The following is a 20,300-nucleotide window of genomic DNA, read 5'->3' on the forward strand; positions in this document are numbered from 1 at the left end:
TCATTTATGAATGGCGCTTTTGACAATACACAATGTGCGGTTCCGGAGCTATTATACAGTCTCAGGGAGAGGCAGGAAACATGGTCATTGTATGAAGGGAGCAACAATGAATAGGACAAGGTCTGTCAGTTGGATGCATTTGGACTCATGCAAAATATCACATTATGTTTCTATCCTCAGTGAATATTCCCACAAGAACCAATATTTCTGTCTGGGGCAAGAACGCTCTGTATTTTGAGTCAATAATTGAATACCTAAATTCTTTAGCATTGATATATCTCGTTTCTGCTTGAAATTCACAATTCTGACAAGGCAGGCATTTTGTATCACAGAGCAACTACATATGAATTAATCGTCACTTAATAGGACATTATTCACAGGCGAAATATTGCTCCATAGTCATGGAGAGGTAGGCAGTGTGATTAATTCTTTTTGAACGAATATGAATATTTGTATAGACCTTACCGTCTATGCTTTTCGTATCGTTCATTCTGTGGCGAATATTCCCACAAAAGTAAAGGTTTTCGACGTACTTAACTAATTTGAGAGGCATTTCATCACATGTTTGATAACAGTGTCAGCATATACACCGACACGTCAGACGTATTGTAATAAAGAAGTTGTATATACAACTATCTCCCTTGTGTTTACCTTCTTTCTGGGGTAAGACTTCCGCCCGTATCTCCCTCCCCAACCCCTCCCCTAAATTTTAACGATGAGGAAAAAAGAAGTTGAATATATCTTTCAAAAATGTTCAGATAGATTAAAGAAACACGTTAAAAGTCACCCTCATCAGGTGGGGAATATATACAGGTGATATGATTTGACTAGAATGAAATTAAAGGGGGGATACTTTTGGAATCTTTCTCTGTCTGGAAGGTAAATAATGAAAACGTTTAAATGTTCTTAATAACAAAAAGACCCATCTTTCAAAATCAATACGTCAACCATGTATCGATTAAGATTAATGACGATAATTGTCAGTAGTAATATACGAGCATATTATCATGCTATGTCAATGACAACGATAGAATCGTCTGTTTATCACATTCAAAAGGACAACGCGAGAGAATAATCCGTTGGTGTTACCTGCCGAAACAGACCCAAGTGCTGAACAATGCAAAACAGTGATGACCATTTTAGGAGTGGATCCTTTGAAATCAGTGATGACAACAGTCGTTCCAGTAAAGGGTTTTTTGGTGAGAATTGTAGTTTTTCTCATGATACTGTATTGGGAATACGTCTTACAGAAGCACAATGCCATGTCTTTCAATGGGATGAATTATATTAGTAAGGGTGAAATACTGTAAATATTGGTGAAAATGAAAATGGTATTTTCACTGAGTAGAATAACATGTTTCTTCACTGAGTAGAATATCACTTTTGCCTGGAACTGCTTTCTGCTCAAGGGCTAGACTGTAGTTGGGTTGCGTAATAAAATCCAGACTTACTCGATGTCTCGATCATTTATAAACAATGATTAAAAATATAATAAATAGAATATTTGTTAATGTTGTCAAATAACATGTATATTTCATCTCGTGGTCCACTCGATGAAATACACATGTTATTTGACAATATTTATAAAATATCCGCAATATGTTATAAAACCAATTTCCTCCGTGACCTTTCACCGTGATTATTTACAGACCGCGGCCATAGAGCTCGAATATTGCTAAGTGCGGCGTTAAACTCAATTCACTCACTCACTTACTCTATTGACGACACACGTCTGTCTGTGTGACCAGAACAACTGACCAAAGTGGTGGTTCTCCAGGAGATATATCTCCTATTGTCGACACACGTCTCTCTGTGTATGGTTAGAGCGTCTGCCCGGAGAGCGGAAGGTCGCGGGTTCGATCCCCGACCGCGTCATACCGAAAGACGTTAAAATATGGTACTTGTTGGTCCCTGCCTGGCGCTCGGCATTAATGGGTACAACAAGGATTGGTCGGCTCGGAGTCAGTATAATGTGTCTGAGTGGGGTATCCATGCTTCACTGCTGCATGGTATCTCAGTGGGCTAGCACTATAAAACAAGCTTAAGTCTGGGCTAGTACAAGCAGCCGCACATACACATACACACGCATGCACGTCGTCATATGAGCAAAATATTCTCAAGCACGACGTGAAACCCAATGTAACCTCACCTCACCGCTCTTTGTATATTAATCCAGGGTTATTAACAAAAATATATCTTTTCTAGTTACATATAATAGTCTATGTAGAACATTTATATAGAATTTATGTCCTATAGTGTCCAGGATTTCACCCGCACATTTGACCCTGTCACGGTGTACTGTTGTTGGAGCATTATATACCTTGTCACAGCCGTAACATGCAGTCTGTACCTGTTTGTTTAACATGACAGGGACTTCCATAAGTAATTCTTTTGCCTATTACATATTCCTTAACCATTCTGAAATATCTGACTGACAAATTTCATTACATTATCTTTTAAAGTAAACATATAAAACTGGCTATTATTAAAAATGTCACTACCGTTATTGTGTCACTACCATAACAATTAATGTCAATGTCTGTCAGTTCTGTAAATCTTGCCCCTGATACACAGAGGGTTGACACATGAGGATGTTGTGCTACTAAATAATTGAAGTTAAACAATTTATGTTCAAATGCTTGTACATAGTCCCTGGTAACTTTTTTCTGTATTTATCTTAGACCAAGGGTTCGGTATCTCACGGTACCAAATCAAGTGTGTGAGTTGGGTTTCACGCCCAACTTACAGTAATCCAGGCACATCAGGATGTGTCAGTTTAGAATCTGGAGATCAAGTTCACCATTACGAATATAGAAACAGGCTATATATTGCCAGCAACTGAAGGTAGATCACCATGCCAGTGACCATGGGGACTTACAGTCACGCAGAAAGTATTACATGTTGAAAAAGTTAAAAAAGCAACACGTGTCGCTTGGTTCGCCGAAATGGGGGATCAACACGAACGGGCCAAAAGAAAGTCACACAGGCAGAAAGAGGATAACTACGCCCAATAGGATTCGATTCCTGACAGTGATGTCATCGTTTTCAAAGTAGCAACAGCGATTATATCCAAATATAGCTAGGTTTCTGCCCGAGCTCAATGCAATACATGGCCAAGGACGAACTTATTCGTTCAGGAAATGAGCTGTGTAACAGTCTGTATTAATTGTTTAAAGACTTTGTCACCCGTTTCACACTAAACTCGTCCAGGTGGACCTACTGCCTGCAACAGAAATGGCAAGTGTCAAATAATCCTAACTGAACTTTAAGCATTCTTCCCATGTACAGATACAGTATGACATCAGACTATGTTGTGTCTGCAACGATAGATCAGACCAGCACAAGACTAGAACATCAGACCAATATGTCAGACTAGTAGATCAGACCAGCACAAGACTAGAACATCAGATGAATACGTCAGTATGTAGAAGACTAACACTATGAATCAGACCAGCACAAGACTAGAACATCATACCAATATGTCAGACTAGTAGATCCGACCAGCACAAGACTAGAACATCAGACGAATACGTCAGTATGTAGAAGACTAACACTATGAATCGGACCAGCACAAGACTAGAACATCAGACCAATACGTCAGTATGTAGAAGACTAACACTATGAATCAGACCAGCACAAGACTAGAACATCAGACCAATACGTCAGACTAGTAGATCAGACCAGCACAAGACTATAACATCAGACCAATATGTCAGACTAGTAGATCAGACCAGTACATCAGACCAATACGTCAGACTGGTAGATCAGACCAGCACAAGACAAGAACATCAGACGAATACGTCAGATAAATAGATCAGACCAGTACAAGGTTAGTACATCAGACCAATATGTCAGACTAGTTCATCAGACCAGTACAAGACTAGTACAACAGACCATACTTTAGACTAGTAGATCAGACCAGTGCAAGACTAGTACACCAGACCTATACGTGACACTAGTAGATCAGACCAGTGCAAGACTAGTACACCAGACCTATACGTGACACTAGTAGATCAGACCAGCACAAGACTAGAACATCAGACGTACACGTCAGATTAATAAATCAGACCAGTACAAGATTAGTACATCAGACCTTTAGGTCAGACTGGTAGTTTAAACCAGCAAAAGACGAGTACATCAGACCAATACGTCAGAGCAGTACGTGAGTCTAGTTAATAAAACAAGTACATCACACAAGCAGATCCCTCAAATACTCCAGACAAGTACGTCAGACCTGTATGCAAGACCGGATAATAACCCCAAAAATACTTAGATGTATGTTGATGGCGACCTGCAGAATTGTAAAACGATGTATATCTAAATGTGATTAATTCACATTTCCAGCTTGTTCATTGCCTATTATATTATTAGATATTGGAAACTGGTACGTTCCCCAGATGTTGGGCAATTGGCATAATAGTTCCTATCCATAAACAAGGTAATATAAATAATCCAAATAATTACAGAGGCATAACACTACTGAGCATATTTAGTAAAACTTTCACCTTTATAATAAATAAGACTTGTAAACTGGGGAGACTCAATGGATAAGATCAGCGAAGCGCAAGCTGGCTTCAGACAGGGATATACGACAGTAGATCATATGTTTATACTGCAAAGTATTATTCAAAGGTATTTAAACTCTAAAGGGGGGAAATTCTACGCATTATTTGTAGATTTTTCAAAAGCTTTCGATTCAATACAACGAAAAAAACTTTGGCTTCTATTTAATACCCACGGTCTCAGTGGTAAAATGAGTAAACTTTTATGCAATATGTATGAAAATGTCAAGTTTTGCATTAAAAGTAATCATAATAATTCAGAAACATTCGACTTGCAACTTGGTGTGAGACAAGGCTATATACTAAGCCCATTTCTATTTTCCTTTTTTATAAATGAGTTAGCACGACAAATTGAAACTAATTGTGTACACGGGATTCAACTCCACCTTGATATAGTTCATATTTTCCTACTGCTATTTGCAGGTGACATTGTTTTGTACTCAAGCACGATTAATGGCTTACAGAATCAAATTAATGAACTGTGAATTACTGTGATAAATGGAAATTAACTGTAAATAGAGAAAAAACGAAAACTGTTGTATTCAAAAATGGAGGCAAATTGTCAAAAAAGGAAAACTGGTTATAGAAAGGTATACAGCTGGAGTGTATTGGCTTTTATAAATATTTGGGACTATATTTCACCAGTGGCCTGTCATGGACGAGGCATGTAAAATATGCAGCGTTACAGGGACAAAAAGCATTAATTGGAATTATGAAACAGTTGAGTGTACTTGGTAATATTAACTGCTCTTCATTCTTTAAAATATTTTATGCCAAAGTCAGTCCAATTTTATCATATGGGGCCGAAATTTGGGGAATAACAGAATTTGACGAAATTGAAAAAATCCATTTATACGCATGCAAAAAAGTTCCTCGGAGTTAAATTAACACTATTAACGCAGTGATTTATGGTGAATACGGTAGGTACCCAATGCACATTCTTACAAGCATTAAAGTTATTAAGTACTGGCTAAAACTGCTGATTATACCTTCAAATCGCTTACCCAAGAAGTGTTATAATATGATGTTGTTATATGATAAAGGTGGACAAAAAAACTGGGCAACTAATGTAAAAAAACTTTTTATATTCTATTGGTTTTGGAATTACATGGAATACACAATATGTCGAATCACCTACGTTATTCATACAATCCTTAACGACAAGATTAAAAGATATGTATATTCAAACATGGAGTGAAAGGATATCCTTATCAAATAAATGCATGTATTATCCATTGTTTAAAAATGCCATAGTTCTTGAGTCATATCTATCCTGTGTTAATGTTAAAAAGTTTAGAATAGCACTGGCACGATTCAGATGCTCTTCTCATGATTTGTTGATTGAAAGAGGCAGATATATGAATGTAAAAAGAGAAAATAGAATATGTACACTTTGTAATTTTAACGAAATAGAAGATGAATTACATTTTCTCCTAATATGTCCATTTTATGACCGGTTGCGAACAAAATATATTAAAAGATATTACTATGTCCATCCAAATGTGATAAAATTCTCCTCATTGTTAAATAGTAAAAATCCAGTTCTTCTACAAAATATTTCAATGTTCATTTACTATGCTATGATTACCCGATCTAAATTCCTCTCAAATGTAACATAACTTTATGTACTATAGGCCTGTAGCCTTCTCAGTGCAAATAAAGATTATTATATCATTATTATCCAAGCACACAAAACAGATAATTGAGAGGTGTTTCGCAACGGCGTGGGAATGTTGTAGATTGGTAACGTCATGACACAACGTGATCATGACGTTAGCATTACGTCATTTTAAAACGTTATTTCACAACGGGAGTCCACAGAATAACGTTGTAACGATGAGAGTATAACGTTGGGTATGTACGACCTGACGATAAATATCTCTAGCAATAAGATGGTCTAAAATACAGCAGCTATTTCAGCTTGTCTGTTGTTATTTGATATACAGTATGTAGACATTCAACACTACACATGATAAGTTACATAAGTACCACAGACCATGATCTGGTGACAGGAGCACAACCTGAGGATAAATATTTCTATCAATAAGATGGTGTAAAATACAGCAGCTATTTCAGCTTGTCTGTTGTTATTTGATATGCAGTATGTAGACATTCAACACTACACATGATAAGTTACATAAGTACCACAGACCATGATCTGGTGACAGGAGCACAACCTGACGATAAATATTTCTATCAATAAGATGGTGTAAATACAGCAGCTATTTTAGCTTGTCTGTTGTTATTTGATATGCAGTATGTAGACATTCAACAGTAGATACAATGATTTACACAAGAATTAAGGACCCTGGACTGTGGCAATATAAAAGGAAGGAAGTGCAGACACGTAATAGGGTTTATGTTACTGTATTGTGAAGACGTATTACAAAGACACGTAGTTATGTCTTTGATCAGCATGATTAATTTCTTAAATATTAGATATAAAGTCTTTACTCAGGCTTGAGCAAATCCAAAGATGATTGCCTGGTAATCAACAACAACAAACAGTTTTAACATATGTTATATTTTGGATTATACTTTGGGGTGTGGAGTAGAATCTTAGATTTGAACATACATGAAAATAGTACGAGTGTGTGTACTTAGAAGGTGTAATCCCAAAAGAAACTTCACATTATTTCTTCATGGTACTATAAAAGAACAAGAGGTGGTAAGATGGTTAAATTGTTAGTATTTCATTGCTGAGATCTGTGTGATGTACTCAATACACTGACAGTGCCATAATCAGTTCCATTAGGCTACAACGCCGTTCCAAATCATGGGTATACAGAATGTCAAGTCACAAGAATAAAAATGCGAAATTTCTCAGTTCAATATCGTGTATGGCCGCCCCGCGCATTCACCACTGCCAAACACCGTCTCCTCATCGACTGCCTGATGCTTGTGAACACGTGTTGGGGATTCTGCGCCATTGCTCTTGCAAGGCAGCGCCAAGTTCCTGCAAATTCTGAGGTTGGTTCCTAAGACCACGAAGCCTTCTACCAAGTGCATCCCAAACGTGCTCTATTGGATTAATGTCAGGGGACCTCGATGGCCAGTCCATGGCGTTGATTCCAGCGTTTTGAAGGAAATTTCGTGTCAACATTGCGGTATGCGGCCAGGCATTATCATGCTGGAACTGTAGACCTGGGCCATGAGCCACCATGACAGAAACGAGCTCAGGGGTGAGCACCTGGTCGCGGTAGGCAGCAGCTGTGAGGTTTCCACGGATGACCAGAAGTCGGGAACGGTTGTTCCCACAGAAAGCACCCCACACCATGCAACTTCTGCCACCGAATCTGTCGACTTCCTGCACACATCATTGGGCATACCGTTCGAGACTCTATGCCTGCCGTCCGCGAATCTGAGGGTAAACCTGGATTCATCGCTAAAGACGACTCAATTCCAGTCTCCCTGTGTCCTTCGGAGGTGACGTTGGGCCCACAGAAGACGTTGACGTTGATGAAACGGCGTCAATATTGGCCCACGATATGGACGTCGAGAATTGAGATTGGCAGCCCGCAACCGATTTCTAATGGTCTGTGAGGACAGTCGACCTCTAAACATCTCAGCCCTGGTTCGTGTAGCCGGCAGAAATCTGTCACGTAGGTGACGTAGGACGATTTGACGATCTTCTGCTCGTGACGTCACACGTGGACGGCCCTGTACAACCCCAATGTGTAAAATCATGTAAAATCAAGACAATATGTAAAAAATAACGCTATATGTAAAATATTAACGCAATATGTAAAAGATGTCTTTAACGCAAAAAGTAAAACACCTAACGCAAAATGTAAAAACAATGTTTAACTTAATATGTAAAAAAATAACGCAATATGTAAAATAGAGTTTTAGGTTTGAATATTAGGGCTAGCAGTCGAAATCCATTTTAGTCACAAATTTGGCAAAAACTGACTTTATTTACAAAAACTAAGATATCGCAATGTTTCTTACAAAATAAACTTCATATTACATTTTTATGCAAAATTTTACCTCGTTCAGTATACATGTAAGCAGAGTCGATAAACATATAATTTCCTTGTATATAGAGATATTTTAATCGATCTTATAGTCTATTTTCGAAAGTTTTAAAGGGATTATTATATTCTTCAAACTTGTTTTCATAAATTGTATTTTTGATTATATTCATTATGTCTTATTCAAGAAGGATGGACCTTTCCTTGAAACTGTCCATTCCGTTGTTGATAATCTGTGATTACCGAATTTGGGTTTTAAAGAAAACCACTTATTGATCCTTCTTAATTTGGTTTGAAATAACATGCCTGTTGTAGTAATGTTTCCAATTTTAATTCATTGTGTATGGGGGTTGGAATTAATTGCAACTGGTACTGGGCTTCGAGATGGTAGCTCTAACCACTGGACTTCGGACCTAGCAGCTGATCTAGGAGAGAGTGCCAAAAGTTATGATTTGACTATGTACATGAAACAACGAGTGGCGGTTAAAGGGAATACTAGAATAGTACCTAGATGTCATTGCTTCATTTGCGGGTGTAAACCAATGTGTACATTTATTAAATCACACTCTCTCTCTTTGCCCATTCTACCTGTTACACTCTTAATTTGATCAGGTGGATTTAGGGTCATGTAGTGTTTCCCTTCATTTTCATGAAAGTAGCCAAGATATATAACTGGACTCTCTCCGGGTAGAATCTCTTTTGGTAAACTTGTGTCACTGTTCCGTTTACATCAAAGATTCTGACCTCTGTCATGAGATTCCTCATACAACTGTGAGAACCAGGTGATCACCATATGTCCCGTGAATGAGGGGGTTAATATTGTTAAACACCCCTTCAGCAATTTTTCAGATATTGAAGACGTTAATTACACAGAGATTTCTCCATTTAGTAAGCAATAGAATAACTGGTTCCATTTATACTAATGTTTGGTACTACGTCAAATAATCACATGAATGTCACAGAATACACAGCGAATGGCAACCTACGTGATTAAATGGTGAATTACGATTATAATTTCTTAGGCGTGGTATGTGATTTTGCTATTCTATTCAGGTATCATTGATCTTGGCATTGGCATGTTTGATGGATTGAACAAGTCATGTTACCCGTTTACTTCAATATTACATATTACTTAAATTGCATCAAATACAATAACTTTATTTCATTAAATTTGAGCGATCAACATCGGGATCCAATCTCAAATGTCTCTGGTATAACTCGATTGTGTAAAATAATAAGTGTAAAATAATAACAGGGCATTTATGCGCAACATGTAAATACGGGAGTTATAGGAACATCAATAAATCCATAAACACCCATTCACAATTTACATTTTTTCTCTCAACATAGGTATGTGGTACAACACAAGGGCTACCTTAAACAACAAGTCAATATTTTCTGTTCGAAGTAGCATACAGAATTTAGAGCGTTAGAGCGTTACATCTAAATTTAGTAAGCGTACGCTTCAGTTGTGGTGCAAAAATAACTGATACATAAATTCCAAAAAAGGTGAGGTGAGGTGAAATTGGGTTTAACGTCGTGCTTGAGAATATTTCGCTCATATGACGACGTGCATGCGTGTGTATGTGTATGTGCGGCTGCTTGTACTAGCCCAGACTTAAGCTTGTTTTATAGTGCTAGCCCACTGAGATACCATGCAGCAGTGAAGCATGGATACCCCACTCAGACACAGTATACTGACTCCGAGCCGACCAGTCTTTGTTGTACCCATTAATGCCGAGCGCCAGGCAGGCACCAACAAGTACCATATTTAAACGTCTTTTGGTATGACGCGGTCGGTGATCGAACCCGCGACCTTCCGCTCTCCGGGCAGACGCTCTAACCACTACACCACGGAGGCGGTCTCCAAAATAGGAAAATAATTTGCTATTAATTCCCCACTAAAAAAGACAAGCCTGAACAAACTGGTCTCTCAACAAAAAGAATTAAAAGAAAAAGAAAAAGAATACAAAAAACTGATGTATGCAGAATTTCAAGTGGAACTTTTGTTACAGTGCAAAATATCATTAAACATTGATTAACCACTTCTTGAGATATCGCCCAAACCAGTTCTTTGAACGGACAGACTGACGGATGGAAGGCATTTTTTAATCCCCAACTTAACGCTAAATGCGAGTTGTGGGATAACAAAAGGCCATCTGACCATTGATATAAAAAATATCTATGAAGAATACAATGATTTCTTTTGATACTGTCGAATATAGAATATGATATAAAGTATCTCTATATCATACAATTATCGGCTTTACCTTGATGTTTAATGACCATATAGATCAGATTTCAGTTAAATTAGAAATGAGGTTAATTTTGACAGAAATATTGCAATATCTTATTTTGAAAGACAATAAAGTGAAGTTTCTAAAAAGTTTCAGTCGCCAAGACATAAAAACAACAAAAAAAGCTTGGTTTTACATATTCCGTTAATCTTTTACAAATTGCGTTAAAAAATGGTTTAACATTTTGCGTTAGGTGTTTACGTATTGCGTTAAAGACATTTTTTACAATTGGCGTTAATTTTTTACCTATTGCGTTAGTTTTTACGTTTTGCGTTAAGCTATTACATATTGCGTTAGTTTTTACATATTGTCTTGATTTTACATATTGGGGTTGTACAGGCCCGACCTTGGGAGATCAGAAGTGGTGCCAGTTTGTTGTAGACTACCTCGCAAGTCATACACAGTTCGACGGCTGCATCCCATTGCTCTTGCCACGTCAATAACTGATCTTCCCGCTTGCAACATGCCAACGGCACGTTCGCGTTGCACATTTGACAATCGTGGCATTTCAAGTACCGTTAGAACTGTGGTTTAAAAGTGTTTTTTTCAGTTCTTGAGGCCAATGCAAGCACGTGCATATGAAGAAAACTTCGATGCGAAGATCACGTGATCGACTACACGTGCAAACCCTGATTTGGCACTAACGTCATTTGCACGACGAATGGATGGGTTTGAGTGGGTTTTGCTAGCGTTTTTCTAGAGTAGACAGATAGGGATCACATGTCGGATACATAGATGTATCATCAGAGAAAAATTGTTCATTTTTTTTCAAATTACATTTTGTGAAGTTTCTTCTTTGACTCAGTATATAACATATGCTTAATTTTATCACTTTCTAAATTGGACTGTTTGTCTTATAACCAACATTTTGTTTTGTATATAACCGCAGAAAGTCACGCTGCACGTTGTCACCCTCCTGTACACATAGTCACACACCTGTACACATTGTCACACTCCTGCACACATAGTAACCCTCCTACACACAAAGTCACACTCCTGTACACATAGTCACCCTCCTGTACACATTGTCACACTCCTGCACACATAGTCACCCTCCTGTACACACAGTTACTTTCCTGCACACATAGTCACACTCCTGCACACGCAGTTACTTTCCTTCACACATAGTCACACTCCTGTACACACAGTTACTTTCCTTCACACATAGTCACACTCCTACACACATAGTCACACTCCTGCACACATAGTCACGCTCCTGCACACATAGTCAACCTCCTGTACACACAGTTACTCTCCTGCACACATAGTCACACTCCTGCACACATAGTCACTCTCCTGGGCTCATAGTCACTCTCCTGCCCAGATGGTCACTCTATACGAACATACACCTGTACCGAAATTGGGGCGATGGGGTAGCCCAGTGGTTACAACCATCGCCCGTCACGCTCAAGGCCCAGGTTCGATTCCCAGCATGGGTACAATGTCTGAAGCCCATTTTTGTCGTGTCCCCAGCCGTGATATTGCTGGAAAATCGCTAAAAGCGTTATAAAAGCCAACTCACTCACTCACTCACTAACCCTAAACTATACAACTACTCAAAATACGTTGATACATTAATGTGATTGATAACAGTTTTGTTCTTACAATCTGCCCAGTCTCAAATAATTCCATTGAGTGTCGGAGTAACATTATCTCGTGTTGATCGATGGTGGAGTTTCTCCGCTATAAGTCGCTTATTTTGCGTTTTCGATTACCCGCAATATTGTAAACACATACTCTGATAAATGAAATTTATATCGTTTGAGCTGGGTGAATTAGATAGAAATTGATTTCTCTTTAGGGACAAACCAGATAAAAGGGGAGGTAATGCGTGGTCTAGAGGGCGTTGTCAGATATGTCTATAAATGTGACGTCATAGCGCGGTAAGTTCATTCTCGGCTGCGACACCAGTACTTAACATATTGATTTGTGACACTTAATCAAGGTCTGCAAGAAGAGATGATAATGAGAAACACTGCTGCATTGTGGTCATACCTACCTTGTAGGTGGAGAAGATGTTACAGTAGCATCTGATGTCTACAGTGATAATATGCATACTATTTTCTTCTAGGGTGCAAACATAGAAACTGCCTTGCATGAAAGTCAAACTGCTTGAAGGGTTGTTTGCGTGGAACAAGACGGTGAGGCGTAAATCATCACTGTGATGTGATGTACCGCGTACAGTTTTAATAAACGCCTCGGCAAGTGTCACAGGGGACTTACACTGATGTTTGTTCTTTTATCACGTTTGTGGTGGTGGTAGAAGGAGAATACCCGTCACGTTAGTCTTTTTGTACACCAAACAGAATGATACCACACATACCGTTATCAATATAAATTAGCAGAAGTTGGTAGACAATGTTGAGCCCATAATGCAGAACAATTGTTAGATAAATATGGTTTTAGTTATGTGTGGCACAATGAGAATGTTACTCGCATGAATACGTTGTTATCAATCTCTGAAGAAAGAATAATGTTGGGAAGAATATTTGTTACTTCATATGGAATAGCCCTGAATATAAATTTAGGTGTTCAAATCACAGATTAATGATAGAGGTAGATAGAAAACTTCATATTGCTAAGATGAACGAATTTGTTATCGTTGCATTTGTCAGATTTGAGAAAATTGTTACCTGAATATTATATTGTAAACCCAACATACATTTTATCAGTTATTATCATAAAAAAAACCAGATGTTATTAATTGTTAAGCAAAGTATGCATTTCTTGCCATGAAAAAAGAAATAATCGGTTGCAATTGTAAAGAATAATATGCATGGCACCCTCTATACATGGTGCATATATGCTGTACTACTTGTGTAATCGGCCGGTGGCCACCTTAGTGTAATAATCTCTCTCTCTCTTGATATCGATTGATCTGCAAAGGTTTCACTATTTAATATTTTATTCATAGATTAATAGGTGCTATCTAAGATATAGGGTGAGTTTATCTTTAAAAAAAATGTTTACCTTCCTCTCAGTCGCTGCCATAAGTTTGAAGTCACGAGAACGCGAGAAATTGTAATAACAAGTACAACAAATGAGAATCAAGAGCACTATTCAGATATTGTGTCTTTATTAAGCTTTTTTAAATATTTATTTTATATTTTTCCACTACAGATCGACCCATGTTCAGAATGAGGTGGCTACGTGAAACACATAAAAATGATGCCCTCATGGGCTTCGAACCACGAATAAGCTAAACGTGTTTGTGCTAATGGGGGACATCACTTGATAGTCCCTTTGGTGAACACTGCTCATGTTTTTGACTGATGGATAGTGTTTACATCCTTAGCAACCGTCTTGTTCGTGTCAACATGGAGCCTCTGTCGTACAATTGGATTCTGCACTGCCTACGTATTGCATGATCCTGGCCGATTATCATTACATAATACTTCATCTGTGAAGGTGGTGTACTATACAACTATATGTTGCAGCGCTGGGAAGTACAGTGTAGTCAGTTACAATTGTTTGTCTTAAGCTGAGGAGAAGGAATGAATCTTCTGGTACTTCTGCCCCTCTTCTTGCAAGAGGTTTTCACACATGATGCTGTTGTTTCCGGACGTCTGTTTACAAGACTGACCCATCTGGACAACGTTAGACCTGACGGGACCCCAGCTGTCATCTACCAGTCGAGGAGTAAGCTGGTATGTGCCAGCTTCTGTGGGAGGGATGAAGCCTGTCTTGCTGTGATGCACCATGGCGGTCAGTGCTACATCTACAGGACACCCCTATCTCCCTCCAATGTTTCTCTTCCCGGCGCCAGAGGTTTCAATAAGCGAGGTTAGAGAACAGTCTTAGCTTTGGTTGCATTTGTTCAGATTGACAGGGTGGAAGCGCTGTCCACACGAAATATGGAGTTGCCCCAAAAGCAACTCCATTTCCTCGCTGGAGAGTGAAAGTAGGACACGTGACGCAAGAGTAAAAGTGGGCTTTTCCTCGCATTTTCATTATTTTGCAAGTATATCCGGTTTTGCCATTTGGCAGAAGGATCTATAAAATTGTTTGACACCCTCTATATCATTCGTCACCACTCGCCCCTTTCCGTAACCTCCAAGAAGACTCGTCCCCCACTCGATACTTGTTATGTGCGAAAATACGACAAACCAATCAGAACGCGCGTAAATGAGCGCGGTGCTTTGATAAAAATAATCCCGAGTACTTAAATCGTTTATGGCATTATGTCCTTGTTTAAAAAATCATGAAAAATATATATTGACATATTGAAAGTACAAAGAACGTAGCTAAAAGGATTTTGCTGCCTATTATGAAGCTTTTAATAAGAAGCATGCCAGTGACGGTGAAAGATTAAAATACACGCACGTGCGTTTGTTGACATAACGGCTCTCATAGGTCCAACTGAGTGTATTTCTGACGATCTTGCGGGCATGTGATGGAGATTGTTAGTGTGCTTCGACCATTTTTAGGAAATGTAATTATAATCGCTACCAGTTTCAAAACAATAATATCGTTTTTGTATGTAACCAATCAACCTTAATCTTTAACATTGGGCTTATATTTCATATCTCTGGGGATATTTTAGTCTGACTGTTTTTTGGTCATTCATATTTTTTTCATCGAATTTATTTAAAATTCCACCAGAGGTGTGACAGCAAGGTTACACGAATGTTCAGTTTGAGAAATATATTAAAGTCATTTTTGAGTATCTGCTTTGGGATTTAATGTAGCTGAATTTTGTTTATTTTATTTGTATATTCAATAAAACAATTGCCATTTGTGATGATTAAACCCTATTAAGAACCCTATTAATTAACATAATTGGAAATACAAGGTGAACAGCTGGTAATAATTACATTAGAATATGTCTTTAACAAATATGTTTTTCTCCTTGTTTTAGTTGTATCAAAGAGGTTTAATTCTTTAAAATAAATAAGTGGACCCCCCAAAAAAACAAAAAAAACTAAACAAAACAAAGAAAACAAAAAACAAAAAAAAAACCCAACAACAAACAACCTAGCAATACAATGTACATGTGCTTCGGTTATTTTTAGAAACATTGGAATCAAACAGGGATAGAGTTATCGTTCTTGTTTAAAGTAGTTCTGATGTTCATACGCCAATATGAAATCCTTCCAGAGGGGCACGAGTCGCTATTCGGTTTGTCCCGGAAAAACCGAGGTTTGTCACGAATGCCTCTATATTTGTTACAATTGCGCGTTAGGCGAGGGCACCCGTTTGAGAGTCGAAAGAAAATGATCGTTTCAATACGAAATATGACATCCTCATTAACAGACACACCTGTTTTTTTCTGTCAGTTCTTAGATATAGTGATTTTAGGTTTCATTCACAGTTTAGGCTTTAATGCATTGGTAATTTTTTAGTTATCGTCGAAAAATCAAACTGTACATTGTACATGGAGTTGTTTTGAAACTGTCCATTGCTTTGAATGTTTACGTTGAAGTAATTGTCCATGTAGTTGCAAGGATTTTAGAGCATTAACTGTTGAAATCCCACAGTTTTTGATACCCTTTTCCACAGACTTGGCAATAGAAACGGTTGTTGTTGTGAAGGATCCCTTTAACATGCAGTCTGAGGCCAAATGAAGACTTGTAGAACTTGCAGCATATGTGGCAGTGGTCAAACCGAAACATGAGTCTCATGAACCAATTCAGACAATGACTTACTTTTCAGCCGACATGAATTTTCTCGTGTGAAAGTGAAAAGAGACACTACAGACAACTATGGTTACACTAAATTCCAATTCCTTGTTTCATAAGAAATTGGTATTTACAAATGAACTTTAATAACATCGTATTTCTATATTTTATGACTAGGTGTAGGCAGCATGACGTTAACTAAGAAATCTCAGACTGCCCCTGTTTCATGAGGTCGTAAAAATGTTTCATAAGGCGGACATCCGGTACATCTGCTTGTAGGAAGGCACCACAACAAGACTGACATCTAAACAAGGTAAGGCGGACTTCCGATACATCTGCCTGTGGCAATGCACCACAACAAGACTGACATCCAAACAAGGTAAGGCGGACTTCCGGTACATCTGCTTGTAGGAAGGGCACCACAACAAGACTGACATCCAAACAAGGTAAGGCGGACTTCCGGTACATCTGCCTGTGGCAAGGCACCACAACAAGACTGACATCCAAACAAGGTAAGGCGGACTTCCGGTACATCTGCCTGTGGCAATGCACCACAACAAGACTGACATCCAAACAAGGTAAGGTGGACTTCCGGTACATCTGTCTGTGGCAATGCACCACAACAAGACTGACATCCAAACAAGGTAAGGCGGACTTCCGGTACATCTGTCTGTAGCAAGGCACCACAACAAGACTGTCATCCACACAAGGTAATGCTGACTTCCGGTATATCTGCTTGTTGCTAGGCACCACAACAAGACTGACATCCAAACAAGGTAAGGCGGACTTCTGGTACATCTGCTTGTTGCTAGACGCCATAAGAGGACTGGCATGATCATTGATGATGCACATGAAGTCCCCTCACCTTGAATAATAAATGCCCAAGCGTATACTGCGCAGCCCATGCCAGATCGTGTGGCGTGGATGTCTAATATAGCTCGCTTTAAGGTACAAGAAGTGTCATCAAAATGTGTTGAGCTCCGGCTTTGATGCAACATTAACAATTGTCCTATCTACAATTCAAACATAGCTGGTGTCCATGAGATCTACGATTCAAACATAGCTGGTTTAACAACATGAGACTATTTTTCAACATCATGTGACAGGCTTGTTTTGTATGTGGCGAAATAACACCGAAATATTCCACCGTTGCTGTTAACTCATTTTGTCTTGTCACGTTTCCATCATGTTAAGTTGTGAACACACGCCTTTCAGATTTTGTTATTATAACATTAAACGTGCATTGATTTTGTAAGCTTATCGTTTCATAGAATATATGTATGCCTTCTAGTGACCATCATTATCATTCTGTTCTCACAGTTCACTTCGTATTCGTTGGCTGTTACAAGGGCAAGGCGCTGAAAGAGACGCGCAAAAGATACTTGACTGGACTGACACCTGAAGTTTGCCAGCAAGAATGCTACAGACTCGGTTACACCTCTGGAACTATGCACATCGTCAAGAAGGTGCGAGTTTAACACGCCTATTGTCATGATACTCAACCACATACGTACCATTAACCACAGCTATCACAAACTGCAACAGTAAGAAAGAGTATTGTTGGAATTTCAAAGCAGCAACAGCGATTATTCCCAAATACAGTTAACAATGTATATTCACCAAGCTATACTGTTCAACATTTGTTAAGGGACGGGGATTATCCGAAGTTGTCTGGACTTTACTGATAGACGTCTAAGGGTGTGGAGGAGATTTTATTTAGCTCATGTTAACATTGCTGACCATGACAGATATGGAAATGGGTACATGGTTGGAATCAGCTGGGACGGTAAGATCGATCCCTATGGTCTTGCAAATGACACCATGACCGGGATTCGTTACAGAGATGAGATCCTGGACGTCCGTCTCAAACCTTACGCAGGAGCTATCGGGAATGACTTCATCCTTATGGATGACAAGGCTGGTCCACATGGTTCCGGAACAGTATTTGCAAACACAAACAATTGATCGTATGGAGTGGCCAGCACGTGTCCCTGATATAATTCCCATAGAATAGGTATAGAACCTGTATGGTTCCAAATCGCTTGGTTAAACCAAGCACCTAACATGAACTTGGAGCAGCACTTCTATTGGCAACATAAGTATGCACACATGCTACTGTACCCATAGTTTTAACTTTGACTCACCACATGTATGCAACCTGTAATGTCACCACCTGTATGCAACCACTGTTGTAACACGTCTTGTTATTTATGTCATCAAGTATTTTTCCAAAGCCCCATGATCCTTGGCAATGTTGACAGTCCTGCCACAAATGTAACCTTATGTCGTTGTCCTACATTTACGAGAAAAACCTAACCGAACGGAAATTGGCGAGCTAAGTTATTGAATATCAGTGGGAAGATACAGATGTCACAAATTAGAGTGGGAAGAAAGATGGATGAAATTACAGACACACCTTGTATTAATGGGTGAATGGCTGTCATATTGCACATGGTGTCATCGCAGGAACTTATTTGACATGATCCTCACCACACTGTCCCTGAAAACACTGGGTCCGAATTAGGGGTGGTTATTGCAAGGAATTTTCATATTGCGATAAATTGCGATGCGAAAGCATGTATTGCGATATGTATTGCAATATATTGCAAGAAGTTTTCTTTAACAAAAAATACGTATAATCGAGTTAATGCTTGATTTATAAAGCAAAAACGCAACACAATCACAATGCTTGATTAGGCGTTAATAAAAACTTTTAATCATGACAAAATAAAAATGTAAATAATGATTGGCACAAATGAAATAAGGAAAGGAACAATTTAAAAAACGGAAATATCCGAGGATTTCCGAGTGTTACGAAGTTTTCCGAATGCATGTCAATATACCGGTTTTCGATCAGCGTATCGCAATACGTATCGTGTTCATGTCTGAACCGGTAAATACCGGTAAACCGGTTATATTGCGCAGCCCTAGTCCGAATAGGTATCTTTAGTGCCTTTAGTGCATCAGGCCTATATGCAAGACCAGAACATATCGGACAGTAACAAAGAAAAGACTCAAATGCCTGTTGCTGTGTTGAAGTGTAAAAAGATTTGTATCTAAATGTGAACAAAATTACGTTTCTAGTTTGTTTCTTGCATTCTCCAAAGGTATAGGTGCAGACAAATACATCCAATTATTGAAAACGTTTTCCATAAAGAAACAGAATATAATAAATCTGTTTTCTTTCAGCTTATACCAAGAAGGCTGTGCAGGTGTGCTGATGCCATCACGAGTGTGAGCAAGAACGAAAGTCACTGCAACGAACCATGTAATGGAGACCTAAGCAAGATATGCGGGGGATTCTATTCGGCGTCCGTCTATAAGATGGCGATCCTTCATATGCCCTAAATATGATGATTTACATGAAGATTAAAGACCATGGACTATGACACTACAAAGGGAAAGAACATTGTACTGACTTACTGAGAAGACATCCTTGTTGTCTGATATTGTTGAGGTCCCACTGCTCGCACTGGCGTTTTAACCAATAAACAATGCTGATTTCTGAATAAAGTTTGTGACCTCCTACAATCTTCCTGTTTTATGTAGGAAATATGAACACTGTTTACCACGTCATGTTAACGTATGTTTAGCCTGTTCACAGTTCCTATAATTACTTGCTTTTCATACGGGGGCGCGGTGGGCGAACTGGCTAAAGCGCCAGGCTAGTGATCCAGCGAGCGTGAAGTGACGGGATCGAGCCCACCTGTGACAAACCTTGGAGTCAACTTTGTGTGCAGACTCTTTCAGTGTTGTCACAACCCCTAGTGTACAGTACACAACCCTGTGCACTTAAAAGAACCCACGAATCCGTTGGTATATGACCAGATGGTGGCCACATGAATACGT

General features: G+C 38.8%; 1 protein-coding gene across 1 annotated transcript; it reads left to right on the forward strand.

Moving 5' to 3' along the window:
* Positions 1–14,151: 14,151 nt before the first annotated feature.
* On the forward strand, positions 14,152–19,965 carry LOC124261340. Its single transcript, XM_046695649.1, has 3 exons — positions 14,152–14,616; positions 17,772–17,917; positions 19,641–19,965. The coding sequence occupies exons 1-3, from the start codon at positions 14,328–14,330 to the stop codon at positions 19,797–19,799; spliced, it is 594 nt and encodes a 197-aa protein (XP_046551605.1). The 5' UTR covers positions 14,152–14,327; the 3' UTR covers positions 19,800–19,965.
* The last annotated feature ends 335 nt before the right edge of the window (positions 19,966–20,300 follow it).

The sequence above is a fragment of the Haliotis rubra genome, unplaced genomic scaffold (assembly GCF_003918875.1).
Source record: "Haliotis rubra isolate DU_JTF1 unplaced genomic scaffold, ASM391887v1 Scf797, whole genome shotgun sequence".
NCBI classification, from domain to species: domain Eukaryota; kingdom Metazoa; phylum Mollusca; class Gastropoda; order Lepetellida; family Haliotidae; genus Haliotis; species Haliotis rubra.